Here is an 18,530-nt window from a genome sequence, read left to right on the forward strand (position 1 = left end):
CCTTTATTTATTCCTAAAAAGGACTATTATTTGAGGTTTTCATAAGAACTGCGATGAATAGATAACTGTAGTGAATTTTCATTATGACTGGCCAATTTTTTATTCATTATTTTATTAACATTTTTCTTTTACTTTATTTAATTTGATATTGAAATATTAGTAACTAAATAATTCTACACTTCATTGTCTATACTTTCCCTATTGGAACATAAACTACTCTGTTTCTATTTTGAGACTTTCACCCTTCAACCAAGGGACTTTATTCTGCCCTCTGGCTTTTCACAGAAACAACTATTGAGTCATCTCAGCAAAATCTAAATTCAGCAATGCTCTAGTATAGGGATGGCCAAACAGCCCAAAAGTTTAGAAAGGTTTTTGCTTTTTTAAAGGCTTAGAAAACATAGAAGAATATGGCAAAGCAATGTATGTGATCTGAAAGTCTAAGATATGTACTGTCTGGATCTTTATCCAAAAAATTTATTGACTTTCACTCTTAAACTTTTCCCATTGCTTTCTTACCTTCCAGGCATTCAACATCATTAGGCCCTCAATTGACAGATGTCTCAACAAGATCTGAGGAATTAAGTCATAGTAGACTCAAGAGTAACTTAATTTGTAATCTTAATATATCAGTGTTTCGTAAGCTTTTCTCAGCCTGTACTTTCTTACTCTGCCTTCTCTGTAATCCTGTCAGCCAAAATGTTCTAGATTCTTACATTCTATAATATGTATTATGAAAACAATAGCTTCGTTGAATGTTTTTTAAAAGTATACACCCAATTCTAATAATCTTATAATTCTAATACTTTTCTCCCCACTACTCTACCCAATTCTAATACAGTTCTCCTTCTAACTGTATCAAACTGAATAAGAATTATAATGTAGGTACCTTAGTGTTCCACTTTCCCTCTATGTCTTACATATAATAGAATACAATCCGAGTATGGATTTTATTATAATTGTGACTTAACAGTGCCTTCATTACCATATCCCAAAAGGATGATTGCTGTTAGGAACTTCAGCAGTGAGATGGACTGCTACACTTCTTTGTTTCCTGGAAAGCTCACCCAAATCTGTAGTACTTACACCTTTGAGATTATAATAGACTTTTTTTCATATTAGAAATAGATGGTGATATCAGTTGTAATCAAGAAGCAACTTCTTTTTTTTAAATTTAGCTTTTAATGGACATGAATTGTATATTTATCCTGTACAACATGATGTTTGAAATATGTATACATTCTGGAATCTGTAAATTGAGCTAATTAACATTCATTACCTCACACACATTTTTACAGTGAGAACACTTAAAATGTACTCTGAGCAGTTTTTAAGAATACAATACATTGGGCCGGGCGCGGTGGCTCAAGCCTGTAATCCCAGCACTTTGGGAGGCGGAGAAGGGTGGATCACGAGGTCAGGAGATCGAGACCATCCTGGCGAACACGGTGAAACCCCCGTCTCTACTAAAAAATACAAAAAACTAGTGGGGCGAGGTGGCAGGCGCCTGTAGTCCCAGCTACTCGAGAGGCTGAGGCAGGAGAATGGCATGAACCCGGGAGGCGGAGCTTGCAGTGAGCTGAGATCCAGCCACTGCACTCCAGCCTGGGTGATAGAGCGAGACTCCGTCTCACAAAAAAAAAAAAAAAAAAAAATACAATACATTGTGGCCGGGCGCAGTGGCTCACGCCTGTAATCCCAGCACTTTGGGAGGCCGAGGTGGGTGGATCACGAGGTGAGGAGATCAGACCATCCTGGCTAACATAGTGAAACCCCGTCTCTACTAAATGTACAAAAAAAATTAGCCAGGCGTGGTGGCTGGCGCCTGTAGTCCCAGCTGCTCAGGATGCTGAGGCAGGAGAATGGAATGAACCTGGGAGGCAGAGCTTGCAGTGAGCCGAGAACGCCCCACTGCACTCCAGCTTGAGTGACAGAGCAAGACGCCGTCTCACAAAAAAAAAAAAAAAAAAAATACAATACATTGCTAACAACTATAGTTACCACGTTGTACCGTAGATCTTTTTGAACTTATTTTTGCCATCTGAAATTTTTTATCCTTTGACTAACATCTTCTACTTCCTACTTTCTTAAGAAGAGTAGTTTTTCTCCCAAAATAAGATGGGGAGACATTTGTACTTTTAAAGATTTTGTGACAATATAATTTTCATATCTTATGTTGGATAGATCAGAAGTTCTCAAATGCTTTAGTTGTAGAACCCCATTATACTCTTTAAAGGTACTGAAGGTCCTCAAAAATCTTTTGCTTGTATTGGTTAGCTTGTCTATTGTGATTTGTTCTTTTGGTTAAAGTATGTGAAGAAAATCTGATCTCACATTGATATGTAGTTGGAAAATCGAGGAGTATTTCAGTAGCATTTTCTGTTAAAATTACATATTCTTTGATATTATACGAAAACTTTGAAGCTATAGATTTTAAAAATTAGTTACAATATTGAGTCTTAAACTATATCAATGAACTTTTCATATTCTATTCCATTAAAATCCACTGGTCTATCTTGTACTTTCAGTGGATCTTTCAGTCATATGTGCTTTTGTAACATCATGATTGGATATTAAGGAAATACTGGCTTATTGAATTATGCAGATTTTCCAAATGTTTTCACATTTTATTATACAATACTAATCATGTTTATTACTATTGCCACTGATCTCATCAGTAAAGATTTTTAGATATTGGGAGAAACTTTTAATCCCAGTATTGAGAAGCTTTCAACCAGTTGAAATCAAAACAATACAATTTCAGTCAGATGCAGTGGCTCACACCTGTAATCCCAGCATTTTGGGAGGCCTAGGCAAGCAGATCACTTGAGGTCAGGAGTTCAAAACCAGCCTGGCCAACATGGTGAAACCCCATGCTCTAATAAAAATACAAAAATTAGCTGGGCATGGTGGCACATGTCTGTAACTCCAGCTACTCGGGAGGCTGAGGCAGGAGAATCGCTTGAACCTGGAAGGCAGAGGTTGCAGTGAGCCGAGATTGCAACACTGCACTCCTGCCTGGGCTATAGAGCGAGACTCCATCTCAAAAAAAAAAAAAAAACCCAAAAAATACAGTTTCAGTCTAAATGCAAGTTTTCTATAATTCTGCTTTTCTCTTAGAAGCTCAACTTTTATTATTTGTCATGATTAATATTATTTTCCTTGCAGTGACAGCCTCACTTTGAGAAAATGACTACAAAATGTCCAAGCCTGAATAATCATAGTTCGTATTAGTAATTCTTCAGGTAAAAATGGCATTCTTTGAGAAAACTGGCAGTTAAGCTCACAACTCAGTTATACAATTGCTTTTCCTTGAGGCAGCCATCATACTTCAGTATACATCAGAAGTACATTTAGTACGTTTTTTTTTTTGAGATGGAGTCTTGCTTTGTCACCCAGGCTGGAGTGCAATGACACTATCTTAGCTCACTGCAACCTCCGCCTCCCAAGTTCGAGTGATTCTCCTGCCTTAGCCTCCTGAGTAGCTGGGACTACAGGCACCAACCACCATGCCCAGCTAATTTTTTATAATTTTAATAGAGATGAGGTGTCACCACATTAGCCAGGATGGTCTCGATCTCCTGACCTTGTGATCCACCCGCCTTGGCCTCCAAAAGTGCTGGGATTACAGGTATGAGTCACTGTGCCTGGCCACATCAGAAATACTTTAAGTGTATCTTTCACTCTATTATACAGAATATTAAAAGACATGCACTCAAGGGTTGATATTTTTTGATTTTGATACAAGTACATAGCAGTAAAAGTATAATGATTACACGTATAGTGGGTGCTACTGCTATGCTGCCTCTTTTCATGCTAAGGTGCCAGCAGTTTTATCCACTATTGCATGATCAGGGCATATGTCAACAGAACAAAAAGCCCTATAACATCTTAGTATTGTTATGAATATGCATAGTTTTGTTATGAATATGAATAGCTAGTTTTTACTTTGTGGACCCCCTGAAAAAGTCTTAGAGATACCTAGGGGTCTTGAACCGTACTTTCAGAATTGTACAGATCAATAGAAGACATTTGTGTTCAAAGGCGTGAACCTAATTTGTCAGTTGTTGGTGATCTGTGTTCTGTATCATCTCAGTTATTTCTCTAAGGTTCCTTTAAAACAAATGAGCTGGGCGAATCCTTTCTAATTCTATCAGGAAGCATGGTAATAAGACAAAGTTCACTGGTCTGTGATTAAGGAGAAGTGAGTTCTCCATCTAGCTGGGTCACTAACCAGGTATTTGAATTTGGCTAAGCACTTAGCCAAAACCTCAAGAACTTATGAGGCTTAGGTTCTTTACTTATAGAGTGGTTGTTAAACTAGTCAGTTTCCACATTATTGTCTAATTCTCAGATTCCAAGATTCTATTGTAGAGCAATTATCTGGCAGTATTCTGAAAATTAATAGCAAGTTAGTTGCTTTTCTTCTATTTTGATTTTTATAAATTTACCAGATGTCCTTTAATCATTTTTTTAAACATTGAATTAAGGATATTTGGAAAAAAGAAAAAAATTATTTCTCTTAAAAAGATATGGAACATGGCCGGGCACGGTGGCTCAAGCCTGTAATCCCAGCACTTTGGGAGGCCGAGACGGGCGGATCACGAGGTCAGGAGATCGAGACCATCCTGGCTAACACGGTGAAACCCCGTCTCTACTAAAAAATACAAAAAACTAGCCTGGCGAGGTGGCGGGCGCCTGTAGTCCCAGCTACTCAGGAGGCTGAGGCAGGAGAATGGCGTAAACCCGGGAGGCGGAGCTTGCAGTGAGCTGAGATCCGGCCACTGCACTCCAGCCTGGGAGACAGAGCGAGACTCCGTCTCAAAAAAAAAAAAAAAAAAAAAAAAGATATGAAACAAAGTGAGAGAAAAATTAAGATTAAAGCTGGATGATTGGTAGAAAACGGTTTATTATGTTGTTTTCTGTATTTTTCAATATGTTTAAAATACTGCAAGATAAAAATTTTTAAAAAGAATAAATGACTGAGTGGATGAAGATGGTGACGGTCTAAGGAGTTTATAGCCAGGTGACAGCATTATAAATGTGAAAGACTAATGGCATATGATTTTCTTGTGTCTGTTCCGTCTTGCTCCATTTTATTTGTTTTATGTCAGAATTTGCTTTCATTGTATAGATAAAGAACTTCAAACTGGAAGTTAAAATAATTAAGTTATAATTTTAGTTATGCAGCTAAATAGCCACGTTACCTAACTTTCTTCCTGTGTCCTAATCTGTAAAATGGAAGTAATAATTCCCCTGTTTGAAATAATACATGAAAGTACTCCATACACCCTAATGTTCTAAGCATATTTCAGGGCAAATTTAAAGAGGAAAAAAATATGTATTGTATATTGTTAAATACAACCATATTCCTAACTTTCAGGCCACTCGACCGGATATGATCAGGATCTTGTCAGCAGCCCTTCATGTAGTGCTAAGGAGGGATATGTCTCTGAATCGAAGACTTTATGCATGGCTTCTTGGTAGGTATTTGATGTCTGTGGTCATAATTGGGGAAAAAATGGAGGGAGATTTGTCATGTATAAGTATTACCAAGTTGTATGTATTTCTTGAATTTAAAAACTAAAATTTCTTGTGTAAATGGACAATAAAAATATAAACAGTATTAGTTGTGTATTGTATGAAGAAATTTCAGCAGCTTTATAGTTGAAGAGGCTATTTGAATTCGTAAAGTCATGTTCCCTTGTCCTTAACAAGATGTTTTTCCCCTTACAAATTGAGGTGGGTGTTACTATAAGTTAGTAGGCAAAGAAGAATGAGCTGGTAATCAAAATACTGGCATACTACCCAAAACTTTGAATTCATCAAAGGAATCAGGACTAGTACCATTGTCTTACACATCATACTAATGTCCCACTCAGGCAGTAATACATATGTACACTTTGGTTTTCCATGCTTTTTGTGTGTTTTGTCTGTCTTCACAACTCTTTACTGCCTAGAGTGAGGGAACATAATGTGGATGTTCTGAGTATCCAGTTATTTCACTATGAGTAAAATTGGCCAAAAAAAAAAAAAAAAAGATAATTCTGGAAGAATACTATGATACTTACGTATTGAATTGGTTTCCCTTTATTAAACTATCTAAAATGATCTCTCTTGCTGACATTGAATGGGCTACTAATTGGTAAGTGTTTAGTGCTGTTTTGAGATTTTGCTGTTTTGGTATTTAGTGAACAACAGTTTTGAGAATTCCATTTTAAGTAATTTTGTGATTTGTTTCTGTGGAGGTTTTGATAACAACGGTGCTATCATAGGACCCAGAAGCACAAGACACAGTAATCCCGAAGAACATGCCACTTACTATTTCACTACCTTTTCAAAAGAATTATTGGTCCAGGTAATGAATACTTTCATTATTCTTTGGTCTCTTACTGACCACTAGAGGTACTGAAAAAGTATAAGACAAGGTCTTGCCTTAATTGAATTCACAGTTGAAGGGATGGAGACAAGACCTACAAACTTCCCCAGAGTTTTTATAACGAGCAAATGCCTGTAAAATAATAATCATATGTTAGACTACCACATAGGACAAAACACTTTTTTTCTCTTACTTTGTTGTTTTCATTACTTTAGTAAAACATAGTTGCAGCTTCTCACCTTCTGCTCAATGAAAGTTGGAGCTTTTCCAAAAATGAGTCAGGACCTGTGCTATTTCCTGTGAAGCTCTGGAGAAGTTTATTTCATATTATTTTTAATTCAATTATGTTTATTTAAGATATTTCAAATTTCAAATAAACAGAAAAAAATACATGGTATCTGAAGCATTTTTAAAAGAGTGAGGTTATAAGAATATCGTTGTTAAGTCACTAATGGGAAAATAATTGTGTAATAGCAGAAACTGCCATGATAATGTGGCATAGTTCTCAGAATGATGATCTTAAGTAGAAATTCATCTGTAGGGAAAACACTCACCTCATGAATATATTTTTCTAAATTTTCTTTGATATTCCACTATGTCTAAAGAGAATTTAGACACTTTTTTTCTCAAGATAGATAAATACATTTTTTTCCTAGCAGAGTAAGAAGGCCAGGGTTGGTGAAAAGGCTTCAGAAAAGCAATAGTGGGTATAAATCTCCATTATATATGGTTACATTTAGAAATACTTTTTCTTAAGGAAAAAATCTTTGAATATGTTTACTTAAATGACCAGTGTACTTTCCTTTTTTAAAGGCAATGGTGGGAATCTTACAAGTGAATGGATTTGGAGAAGAGAACACTCTAATGCAGGATCTAAAGCCTTTTCGCATTTTAATCAGTTTACTGGACAAACCTGAGCTAGGTAATATATACTATCCTAGGGCATAAGGTCATGTGTGGTACTTTTGTGTGAATAAGAAAATAAAAAGAGTCATCAGGGAAATCGTTATATTTTGAGGTGGCCTTTAAATATAAGTTCTCAATTTCTGAAAGTTCACTCTACAAAGTTAAGATACAGGTATTCATCCAGCTGATAGGTTATTATGTATCTGTCTTGTGGTATGTATGTAGCAGAAGAATCACTTTAAAGATGCTATCTAAGCTTCTCTTAATCCTGATTATATTATTGAAATTAAAACGTTTATCCATCATGACCAATTTATAGTTCACAGAATCCAAGGACTTGATGAAAAATATTTGCATTATATCCCTCAACTTTCTTCTCCACATTCCCTTTATTTTGCATGTTTTCTCTTTATTCATTGTATATTTCTTTTTTTTTTTTTTTTTTTTTGAGACGGAGTCTCACTCTGTCACCCAAGCTGGAGTGCACTGGCCAGATCTCAGCTCACTGCAAGCTCCGCCTCCCGAGTTCATGCCATTCTCCTGCCTCAGCCTCCCGAGTAGCTGGGACTACAGGTGCCCGCCACCTCGCCCCACTAGTTTTTTGTATTTTTTAGTAGAGACGGGGTTTCACCGTGTTCGCCAGGATGGTCTCGATCTCCTGACCTCGTGATCCACCCTTCTCCGCCTCCCAAAGTGCTGGGATTACAGGCTTGAGCCACCGCGCCCGGCCTATTCATTGTATATTTCTTATATATTATGGCACTTGAGACAGAAATTAGGAAAAAACATAAATATTTGCAACAATAAAAGGAAATCATAAAGTATGTAATATCTTCAAGTTATATACAGATGTTTTAGCAGGTGTCCTCTCACCATTTCTTAAAAATGAAAAATTTAAAATATAAGAATAACTTGAATTATATAAATGGTCTTGAGAGGTTTTTTTAGCTGTTATATGATAACAGATGAAGCTCAGGAATTTTTTAAGGAAATGATATCTGTAATACCAAGAAAATTTAGCCTTATGCATTTTAGTATTATTTAAATTAATAACAGTAATTACAAGTAGCATTTGTTTAATACTTATTATATTCTAGAAACTGTGCTAGCAATCTTACAAATATTTTTTCTAAACCTTAACAGTCCTGTAAATTCCGGTATTATCCTCATTCTGGATAAGGAAACTGAAGCTCAAAGAAGTTAAATAACTTGTCTAATGTAACAGAACTATTAACTGGCAAAACCAATTTCTCTGATTCTGTCATTTCTATTGTGTCAGCCTGCACTTTAAATATTTGTTCAGTTATATAATATCTTACATTACCTTCTCAAAGAAATGTGAATTTAGCTTAGCTTCTGAAGAAATACTATTTTAAGAATACTTGTTTTTAAAACATCATTTAATTGGGCTAATTTTCAGATAAGCATGATTTGCTCATGCTGATTAATTACTGTCTTTAATTTGAATATTAATTTTAGGACCTGTAATTCTAGAAGATGTCCTGATTGAAGTGTTTAGAACATTATATTCTCAATGCAAAGCAGAGTTGGATCTTCAAACAGAACCACCCTTCAGCAAGGATCATGCTCAGTTAAGCAGGTAGATTATCAAAAAATTAAATTTGACATGAAGACATAATATGTATTCACTTAATATAAGCTTGAAGTGTAATAACTTGGGATCCTACTCTATGAAGTTTGTGTTCTAATAAGTAAAGCTGATTTAATACTAGTAAAGCTGATTTAATACTGACATACTAGTTGTATTGACAGTACCTCACTATATAAAGACAGTTGTTTTAATTGTTACAAAAGACAGGAGGAGAAAATAGCTAATCGGCTAAAGGGTTGCCACTTGAAATAACAAAGTTATTTTTCTCTGATGCAATTTCAGTAATAATGGCTATTAACAGCACTAGTTGGTTTTGTTGTTGTTTTTCAAACTAAGAATAATAATTTGATTGAAACTGGTCAAAATAAACTTTTCTTAAGAAAATCCTGAATAGCACAGGGAAGCAGACAAAATTCTTCACAATCAAGGCTGTGAAAATCAAATCACTACTCAGTTTATATGTGCCAAGGGAAATAAAAGAATTTTGCCAAATTTACAGTCCCACACACTAAATAGTTCAAAAAGAAATTCTTGTTCTTTTGTCTTTTTTATTATGCAGAAACTATGCAAGTCTAATTTCTGATCTTGATATTTGAGTGACAAAAATTCAAATTTGGAAAAATAACTGCACATAAAATAATAGAGTGGCAGTAGATAAAAATTATTTGTTGCAGTCTTCTTACTAGCACATTTTCTAGCAACTACCTAGGAATGTGTACTGGCATTGCACTCAAATTTAAATTTGAAAAAATAAATGTTACTATTTTTTAGTTTTTGTTTTCTTTTCTCTTTTTTCAGTAAATTAAGAGAAAATAAGAAAACAGCAGAGTTGATTAAAACTGCTAACCTTCTGTTTAATTCCTTCGAACCTTATTATATGTGGGATTATGTTGCACGTTGGTTTGAAGAATGTTGTAGGTACGTTAAACTTTCATTCGTTTTAATTTAGTAACATCCAAAGCTAACCTTTTTTTTAAGTTGTTAAATTTAATGAATGTTCTTTTATACATTCTATTACTAATAATAACTGTTAGTTATTATTCATAATCTGACTCTACCTTGTCACATAGGATATAAAATCATTGATCATATAATCTTAGAATTAGAAGGGAGTTTAGAGATCAGTTATTCATATACCAGAGTAGATTAAAAATTTTCCCTCTTCAGTCTATAGTAATGTAGTTTTTCATTGTTGTAGAAAATTTGACAGCAAATTTTGGGCTGCTGCCTCAGCACGCTTTTCCAAAAGGATTTCCATTTTGATTAACAAAAAACTTTTTGGCCTGACTTGTGTTTTTAGAAGCCATTAGAACTAATCCATACTGTCACTGGGCAGTGATAAAAGCCTTCTACCCCTTAGGAAATAAAGCAAAAAATATGGTCTGAAAACCCTTGGCTACTAGTGAATCTGAGTGGAATCTCTGGCTTCTAGACCAGATCCTCTCAACCAGATTAACCACTCAAGGCCCAGGAGCATGTAGTCAAAATATAATTATATGTGATCTGGGCATTAGAAGTCTTTTAATAAAAAACGTTAATTGTTGCTCCTATACATTAATCTCTTTAATGGTTTAGAAAGTTCTTGGCTTATTCAGCAGAGGTTGAGCACCCAGTTAAAAAGCATCATGCTAGGCAGATAGACAGTCCCTGTCTTCAAAGATCTTACAGTGGGAACAAATAAGACATGCAAGTATATATTCCTAGTATTAAAAAATACAAATGTCTTAATAGATTAAAATGTAGGAATCGTATCTTTTTGTCACCTGACCCTACCCTGGGTTTTTACCTTCTGCATTCACAAATGCACACATCCACACTTCTTCAGCCAACCTGGACTACTCTCTGAAAGTTAGCAGCATGTTAACTTTCATGCTGCTGAGGCTTCACTTGTGTTATTCTTTCTAAAGTACTCTTTCCCCTTGCCTATCTGCTAAAATCCTATGTAGAAGTTACCCACCTTTCCTTCCTTCCCTCAAATCTCCCTTCAGAATCAATGCCTCCAGCACTGTCACATTGTTGCATTTATTCGTCTACATGCTTATATTCTTGTTGGTCAGGGACTATATTATATTCTTACTTTGTGTCTTCAGAGTGGAGGGCAATGTATGGTCATATAGGATTTCTATGATTTAATGTGAATGTTTGTTGGAGGAATGATCTCTGCTACTTGGATCAGAAGAGGCTTCCTGGAGGAGGTAACATTTCATCTCAGACTTTGAAGGACAGATGCATTCTGATCATGGGAAAAATGAGACTGGGGAGGGCAGTAGTACAGAAGGACAAATGAGCCTATTTTAAGACCCAAGGTTAGAAATCAAGTAGCAATTAATCAGTGTTAACTAGGAGCTGCTATCTGTACAGGAAGCAATGGGAAATAAGTCCCAGAAAGTGAGATCAATTCAGAACACTTCGAAGTGCAGGATAGGAGTTGTAGGGAGAGGTTCAGCCTAGGAATCTTGCCTTGGGAATTTTCCACGAAGAGGTACAGTGTCCTGGGGGAAATAGAATTTGTCATCACAAAAACATCACTGTGTGTGACCCAGTATTGACTTGGCCTTCATTAGAAGGATGATGATGCTGTCACAGGTATTCACATCACTTGACAGTATACTTGATAAAGTGAATTTCGTCCTTTTAGGAGGACACTGCATGCCAGACTTCAGATTGGACCTGGAGATAGTAATGACTCATCTGAATTACAGCTAACCAATTTCTGCTTACTGGTGGATTTTTTATTGGACATAGTTTCTTTGGTAAGACCACTTTGGTAAGAAAATATCAAGGACATCTAATAACATAGTTCAAATATTTCATGTTGTAGGCAAGCCTTCAGATACATTTCATCTTTAAAATTAAATTGATTTTTTCCTCTTTGGTAAGCTTTTTTTCATAAAATCAAGTGTTTTCTCCTTTGACATATATAAAAAATACATGGAGTAAACTTCATAATTGCATGTTATAAAATCTTAACTGTTTAGTGTATAGTGGTCTAATGCTGCGTTTATATTAATATTATTTCTATTAAATGAAGACTTGGAAATCTTTTCCCTTCTGTTTTCTCTCCTCACTTCTTTGCTTTCTCATTTTGAAGCCTACTAGAAGTATGAGGGTGCTGTGTCAGGTATGACATTCAGCCTGTTTTGTTTTTAAATAATTCTATTTACTTTTGTTATAATTTTAGTAATGTAGCAGATAAAACTGGGATTATTTTATAATACATGCTTTTAAGTATTTAAATTGAGAATTTGGGAATAGAAATTTTATAAGGCATCAGTAATAAAATACACAGTGTTAACAGCATGATGCATATAAAACATTACAGATGAGTAAAATTATTGCCTATTTATATATAGATTAAAAAATGTAACTTTTGGGTTCCACATTGTTTAACCTTTTTTCGTTTCACTTTTGTTTTCAGGAGACTTATATTGAAATCCAGACAGAACACTTGCCCCAGTTGCTGCTCAGAATGATTTCTGCCTTGACAAGCCATCTCCAGACATTGCACTTGTCTGAACTCACATATTCTCTCAGACTTTGCTCAAAGATCCTTAGCAAGGTTCAGCCTCCACTGTTATCTGCTAGCACTGGAGGTGTTTTGCAGTTTCCAAGTGGGCAGAACAATTCAGTCAAAGAATGGGAAGACAAAAAGGTAATTTTAACTATTATTTTTGTTATTAGACCATTTACATTTCTTCAAAGCAGAAGTTACTTAGTTAAATCACTTATACGTAAGCATTTAAATAATAGTGAGTCTTTCCTAGATCCAAATGCAATGTTAGTAGGCTTTTGTAGGCTTTTGGTTATAGGGCAGTTTAATTATCTATATCAGTACTTTTCCAGTAGAAGTATCATGTGAATGGCATATGTAATTCAGAATTTTCTAGTACCCACATTGAAGTAAAACGCAAGTAAAGTTAATTTTAATTCTAGTTTATTCAGACAATTGTAGCCAATATATTATCATTTCAATATAATCTATATAAAATTGATGTCATATAAATAAGTGAGGTAGCTTACATTCTTTTTTGTACTGTCTTCAAGATCTAGTGTGCATTTTACACTTACAGCACATCTTCGTGCTGATTGGTTTGTGAGTACACAAAAGAGGCTAAAACAAAGGCACCACTCAAAGGTGAGCACAACAGTATAAATAACCAATTAGGGAAGGGTAGGTATATGTAAAATAGGTGAAGAGTGGGGATCAATCAGAGGAATGCATGCCAAATGGGAAGAGAGGGTCTCAATCTGGTCTGTGGATTTATGCAGGACTTGTAGCTAGGATTTAAACAAGGATATAGATCCTAGAGACTTTTATATATGTATTTTTGTCATCAAGAATCTAACCTTATGTATGCTGTGTGTGTAGTGCATAATAAATACTTGGAGAATGAATAAATCGGTGTAGGGGCTGCTGTAAGAGTCAACAGAATGGGTAAATTAAATTGTGAATAGTCTAAAACATCTCTCAAAAGTGGTCATTTCTAATTCCTAATATGTACACTTTGCTACTCAGCCTTTTGCTTTCTTAAAAATCTCTAACAGGTATCATCAGTTTCTCATGAAAATCCTACTGAAGTGTTTGAAGACGGAGAAAATCCACCTAGTAGTCGATCATCAGAGAGTGGATTCACTGAGTTTATACAATATCAAGCAGACCGAACTGATGATATTGACAGAGAACTGAGTGAGGGCCAGGGGGCAGCTACCATCCCAATTGGTAGCACATCCTCTGAAACAGAAACAGCATCCACTGTGGAATCTGAAGAAACCATCATCCAGACCCCTTCTGTAGTCAGTCAGGGGACAGCAACCCGAAGTGGGAAGACAGCCCAAAAGACTGCAATGCAGTGCTGCTTGGAGTATGTCCAACAGTTTCTTACCAGACTTATCAACCTCTACATCATTCAGAATAACTCTCTTTCTCAGGCTTTGACTACAGAACATCAGGGGGATCTTGGTCGAGAACAAGGAGAGACTTCAAAATGGGACAGAAATTCACAAGGAGATGTAAAAGAGAGAAACATAAGTAAACAAAAAACTTCTAAAGAATACCTTTCTGCCTTCCTTGCTGCCTGTCAGCTCTTCCTAGAGTGCTCAAGTTTCCCAGTTTACATCGCTGAGGGGAACCATACATCAGAGTTACGTTCTGAAAAACTGGAGACTGGTAAGGTCATCTCAGTTTTGCTTATATTTCAGTATTTTCTGTAGTATGTTTTTTCTTTTTAAAAGAGGCATTCATTAAAATGGATTTTTTTAGCCAGTTACTTTTTTTTAATGTTTTAATTTGCAATTTTTTTTTAAATGGAATACTGTCACTATGGGGAGATTGATATATTGGAAGATTTTGTGATTTTTGATGTCGTTCACAGTTTGCTTGCAGGTGAGTTGGAGCTGAAATGGAAATCTCTGGAGAAAAGTAGTGTAGCAGTAGATCTGCTCGTTTTCCTTGTTATGACCAGTAACATGTTTACCTTTATTTTGATTTTTATATATACACACACAGTGCAGTGAATACTACATAATGCTTATTGATCAATATACTGTTTTTTGGGATGGGATAATAGATTGTATGACTTGGCATAAGAAAAATATATATTGAAGAAAAGTATAATAAATTCTTGTTGCTACTTTATTAAAGCTATAGACTAGGTGAGAAACCATGGTTTTGTTAACAGGTCAAGGCCTTAAAAGTATTTAGTGGCTTTATTTTTTGAAATTAACTTAGAGTGTGTGTGAAATGTTTAGTATAATGAACTCTGATTGCTACCATCTTTTGTTTCAGACTGTGAGCATGTGCAGCCTCCACAGTGGCTCCAGACTCTGATGAATGCTTGCAGCCAAGCAAGTGATTTCAGTGTTCAGAGTGTTGCTATTTCACTAGTCATGGACCTGGTGGGACTGACACAGTCTGTGGCCATGGTCACTGCGGAAAACATCAACAGTGTAGAGCCTGCACAACCCTTAAGTCCAAACCAGGGAAGAGTAGCTGTGGTTATTAGACCTCCTCTCACTCAGGGCAATCTGAGGTACATAGCTGAGAAGACTGAATTTTTCAAGGTAAATTCTAAGAAATGCATACATGACGATGATCATTACAGCCATGTATGATACTTGACCTAGTTTGCTTTAAGGATTATTTTTAAAATGATAATAAAGCTTCATTAAACACCTCTTAATATGTCATACTATGTAGAAAATTATGCCACAGCTGATAGACCTACTGCTCTCCCCATCTTATTCCCAATTTTGTGAGCAGGGAGAAAAATAAGAATAAAGGAGTAGGAATATTAGGATAAAGAGAAGTATTAGGGCACTGAAGCCATGTAGGAAATAATTTCAACTAAAAAGAGGAAAACAGTAGAACTGACTTTCAGATTAAGTGGTTGTGACACTTTTGCTTTTCTTTTTTTTTTTTTTTTTTTTTTTTTTTTTTTGAGACAGAGTCTCGCTCTGTCGGCCAGGCTGGAGTGCAGTGGCACGATCTTGGCTCACTGCAACTTCTGCCTCCTGGGCTCAAGCAATTCTCCTGCCTCAGCCTCCCTAGTAGCTGGGATTACAGGCGTGTGCCACCATGTCCAGCTAATTTTTGTGTTTTTAGTAGAAACGGGGTTTTACCATGTTGGCCAGGCTGGTCTCAAACTCCTGACCTCAGTAATCCGCCCGCCTCAGCCTCCCAAAGTGCTGGGATTACAGGCGTGAGCAGCACTTTTGCTTTTCCTACAGTAAAACCTTAGCACTCCAAAACTCTCATGAAAAGTTTTTCTGACTCGTCATATTATCTCATTATCATCTGTGGTGTATAAAGTCACTCAGAAAAAAATTCAGAAAACTCAGTCTTTGATTTCTACCCCAATGGTATAAATATTATCCTCTATATTGAACATCAAGTAGATTTGGATTGTATACATCTTAAGCAGGTAGATTCTTTATACTGTACATTAAAAAAAAGTTTTAAAATGTGATTTCAAGTCATTGTGTCCCTTCAGATATTTCCTCCTGCTAGATTAGAGTTGGATTTTATAATATTGTGGTAGTGAATCCTGAAGATTATTGCATTATTATTATTACTAATTGCATTAGTATTAATGCTGTTACAGATCAAGTGCTACGTTAACATATGTAGCTCTGAAATACCTATTATCTATTTTATAGATTTTAAGTAGTTTGGATATTTCAACTATGAGTTACTTTTCACTCTAATATACAACCATGAATATTAAATTGCATTCAATGTGGGATTTGTATCTTATTAAGGATAGTTTATTCTAGCATCACTTTACTAACACTGCTAAATAATGAAATGGGGTCTTACCTGGGCCCTGCAGAAAACATTTACATGTCTGATTTTTTTTTCGAGATATAGTCTCGCTCTGTTGCACAATCTCTGCTAACTGCAACTTGCGCCTTTCGAGTTCAATTAATTCTCCTGTCTCAGCCTTCCGAGTAGCTGGGATTACAGGTGCATGCCACTATGCCCGGCTCACTTCTTGTATTTTTAGTAGAGACAAGATTTCGCCATGTTGCCCAGGCTGGTCTCAAACTCGTGACCTCAGGTGATCCTCCTGCTTCGGCCTCCCAAGATGCTGGGATTACAGGCATGAGCCACCATGTCCAGACAACGTGCCTGATGTCTAAAAACAAATATCATTACAGGACTATCATAAAAGGTTCCAAGGGCTTGGGTGATCAGAAAGTAGGTACATGGAAGACTGCACTTAGTAACCTCATCCCCATAGAATAGAATATTAAAAACCTTTCAGGTCTGACAGAGAGCAGCCATTCATTTGTACCTAATAAGAAATATTTGTTAAATAAATTTTCATGTATGGTATTGTGACTGTCACTTTTACATCTTTTTTATAGCATGTAGCTTTAACATTGTGGGACCAGTTGGGAGATGGGACACCTCAGCATCACCAGAAGAGTGTGGAACTATTTTATCAATTACATAACTTAGTTCCTTCTTCTAGCATCTGTGAGGATGTTATAAGTCAGCAGTTAACCCATAAAGATAAGGTAAATCCTCTTCTTACCTTGTGCACACCGCTGCCCCCCCCGCCACACACACACACACACACACGCACACACTCACACACACACACACACACACACACTATACTAAAAAGTAAGTTAAGAAAACTTTAGGGAAATTATTGCAGTTAACATAGGAGTAAGAGAAAATAGCTTTGTTCACAGTGATCTTAGTATCTTTAAAATAAATGTATTCAACTCTTTCTAGAGGAAAGTTGTTTACAAAAGCATCAGTAATATGAAAAATTAAGTAAAACAAAAATCAAATGCTGGGTTTATTTGTTCAGGACACAGTTATGGGAAATGATGTTTAGTATTGGTGGTCTCAGTTCTTGGGTCATTTAAAGAGGAACCAGTGGCCTCAGTTATGGAACTTATGGATTTATTAACTAATATATATGAAATGAAGTAATGTATAAATTATATTTATAAGCTATAGAATACTAATATGTGAGATTATATCATGTGTATTATTATACTACATATCCAAAATAAGAATTTTGTATTCTAATATATATGAAGTGTGATATATAATTCAGTTAAAGGTGGCTGAGAATTAGCCTGAGAAGAAGCTGGAATAATCATATTGACTAACCTCATCAGGGTAATTTAATGACGTTTGTGGTCTTCCTGTGCTGCTCTGTAATATAAATAGAAGATTTGATTGAAGAGCTTTTAGAAGTAGATTGTCCTATTTTTAAAAAACTCAAAATGCTAGTGTGTTTGAGTAGGTCATATTCTAAAAAGGAATTGTGTTAAATAAACATTTGGCAGAGGAGAAAGTGGTATATGAAGGAGTAAATGAAAGGAATGAAAAGTGTATTCCAAGAAAAATGTTAAAAATCTATTTCTGCTATAACACATTTTTTTTCAAAATTATTCAGAAATAATAGGGAAGCACTCTATTCTAACAATTTAAGTTTTACATTAAATATAAATCTAGGACAAATTATATGCCTATTTTCACTTGGGTAGCATTTCATTTTTAAAGAAATACTCCCAAGTTCTAAATAAAGATATACATCCATGAAAAAAATTAAAATATATTTTACTACTTAATTTTTACATTTCTGTTGGTTGATACAAATGCAGGCTTCATAAGAAAAGCCTGTATTAAGCTCACAGAAAAAACAAGCATGCCTCCCAACTATCACAAGCAATTTAGGAAGTTACAGTCTGGTTTCTTGGGGCTTTTGCTTGAAGGATCCATAAATGCTAAAGAAAGACTTCAAAAGTTTTGATAATGTGACAATTTCTACTTAATTTATATTAATACATATTTATTATCTAATACCAAGTGTGCTGGCTGTTCTAAATAATTTATTTTTACATTGTTTTACCCATTATTAATCTTTTTCCAAATAATCTCAAAAGTAGTTTGATATTTTTATTGTAGAAATAATTTTTAAGTGTTTACATTTTTGAGTCAAACCAGCTTATAAGTGATGAAAAACTCGTTTGGGATTAACGTATCATTTCTGGGACAAAAAATATATAGTGCAATGAAATCAATTTTGACAACTAAATGTTTATATTAAAATGAAGGAAGGGTGCCTTCTGGACTCCAGATATATGTACATTAGTAACTTTTTTCTTCTG

At 35.3% G+C, this 18,530-nt stretch overlaps 1 protein-coding gene across 6 annotated transcripts in view; it reads left to right on the plus strand.

Moving 5' to 3' along the window:
• The window catches only part of DOP1A (DOP1 leucine zipper like protein A), a 104,834-nt gene that overhangs the window by 51,636 nt on the left and 34,668 nt on the right, over positions 1–18,530 (plus strand). For 5 of the 6 annotated variants that reach the window (XR_004056746.1, XM_030928441.1, XM_010358274.2 and 2 more), the window contains 10 exons: positions 5,384–5,483; positions 6,249–6,358; positions 7,193–7,301; positions 8,765–8,885; positions 9,696–9,815; positions 11,536–11,650; positions 12,316–12,549; positions 13,443–14,064; positions 14,683–14,957; positions 16,764–16,916. Coding sequence is in view for 5 of the 6 variants with exons in the window: in XM_030928441.1 (XP_030784301.1) it covers positions 5,384–5,483; positions 6,249–6,358; positions 7,193–7,301; positions 8,765–8,885; positions 9,696–9,815; positions 11,536–11,650; positions 12,316–12,549; positions 13,443–14,064; positions 14,683–14,957; positions 16,764–16,916 (1,959 nt within the window). In the remaining variant the exon portion in view is untranslated. The remainder of the gene's footprint in view (positions 1–5,383; positions 5,484–6,248; positions 6,359–7,192; positions 7,302–8,764; positions 8,886–9,695; positions 9,816–11,535; positions 11,651–12,315; positions 12,550–13,442; positions 14,065–14,682; positions 14,958–16,763; positions 16,917–18,530) is intronic. The other variant, XM_030928442.1, reaches the window with a different exon arrangement.

Source organism: Rhinopithecus roxellana, chromosome 4 (assembly GCF_007565055.1).
Source record: "Rhinopithecus roxellana isolate Shanxi Qingling chromosome 4, ASM756505v1, whole genome shotgun sequence".
NCBI lineage: Eukaryota > Metazoa > Chordata > Mammalia > Primates > Cercopithecidae > Rhinopithecus > Rhinopithecus roxellana.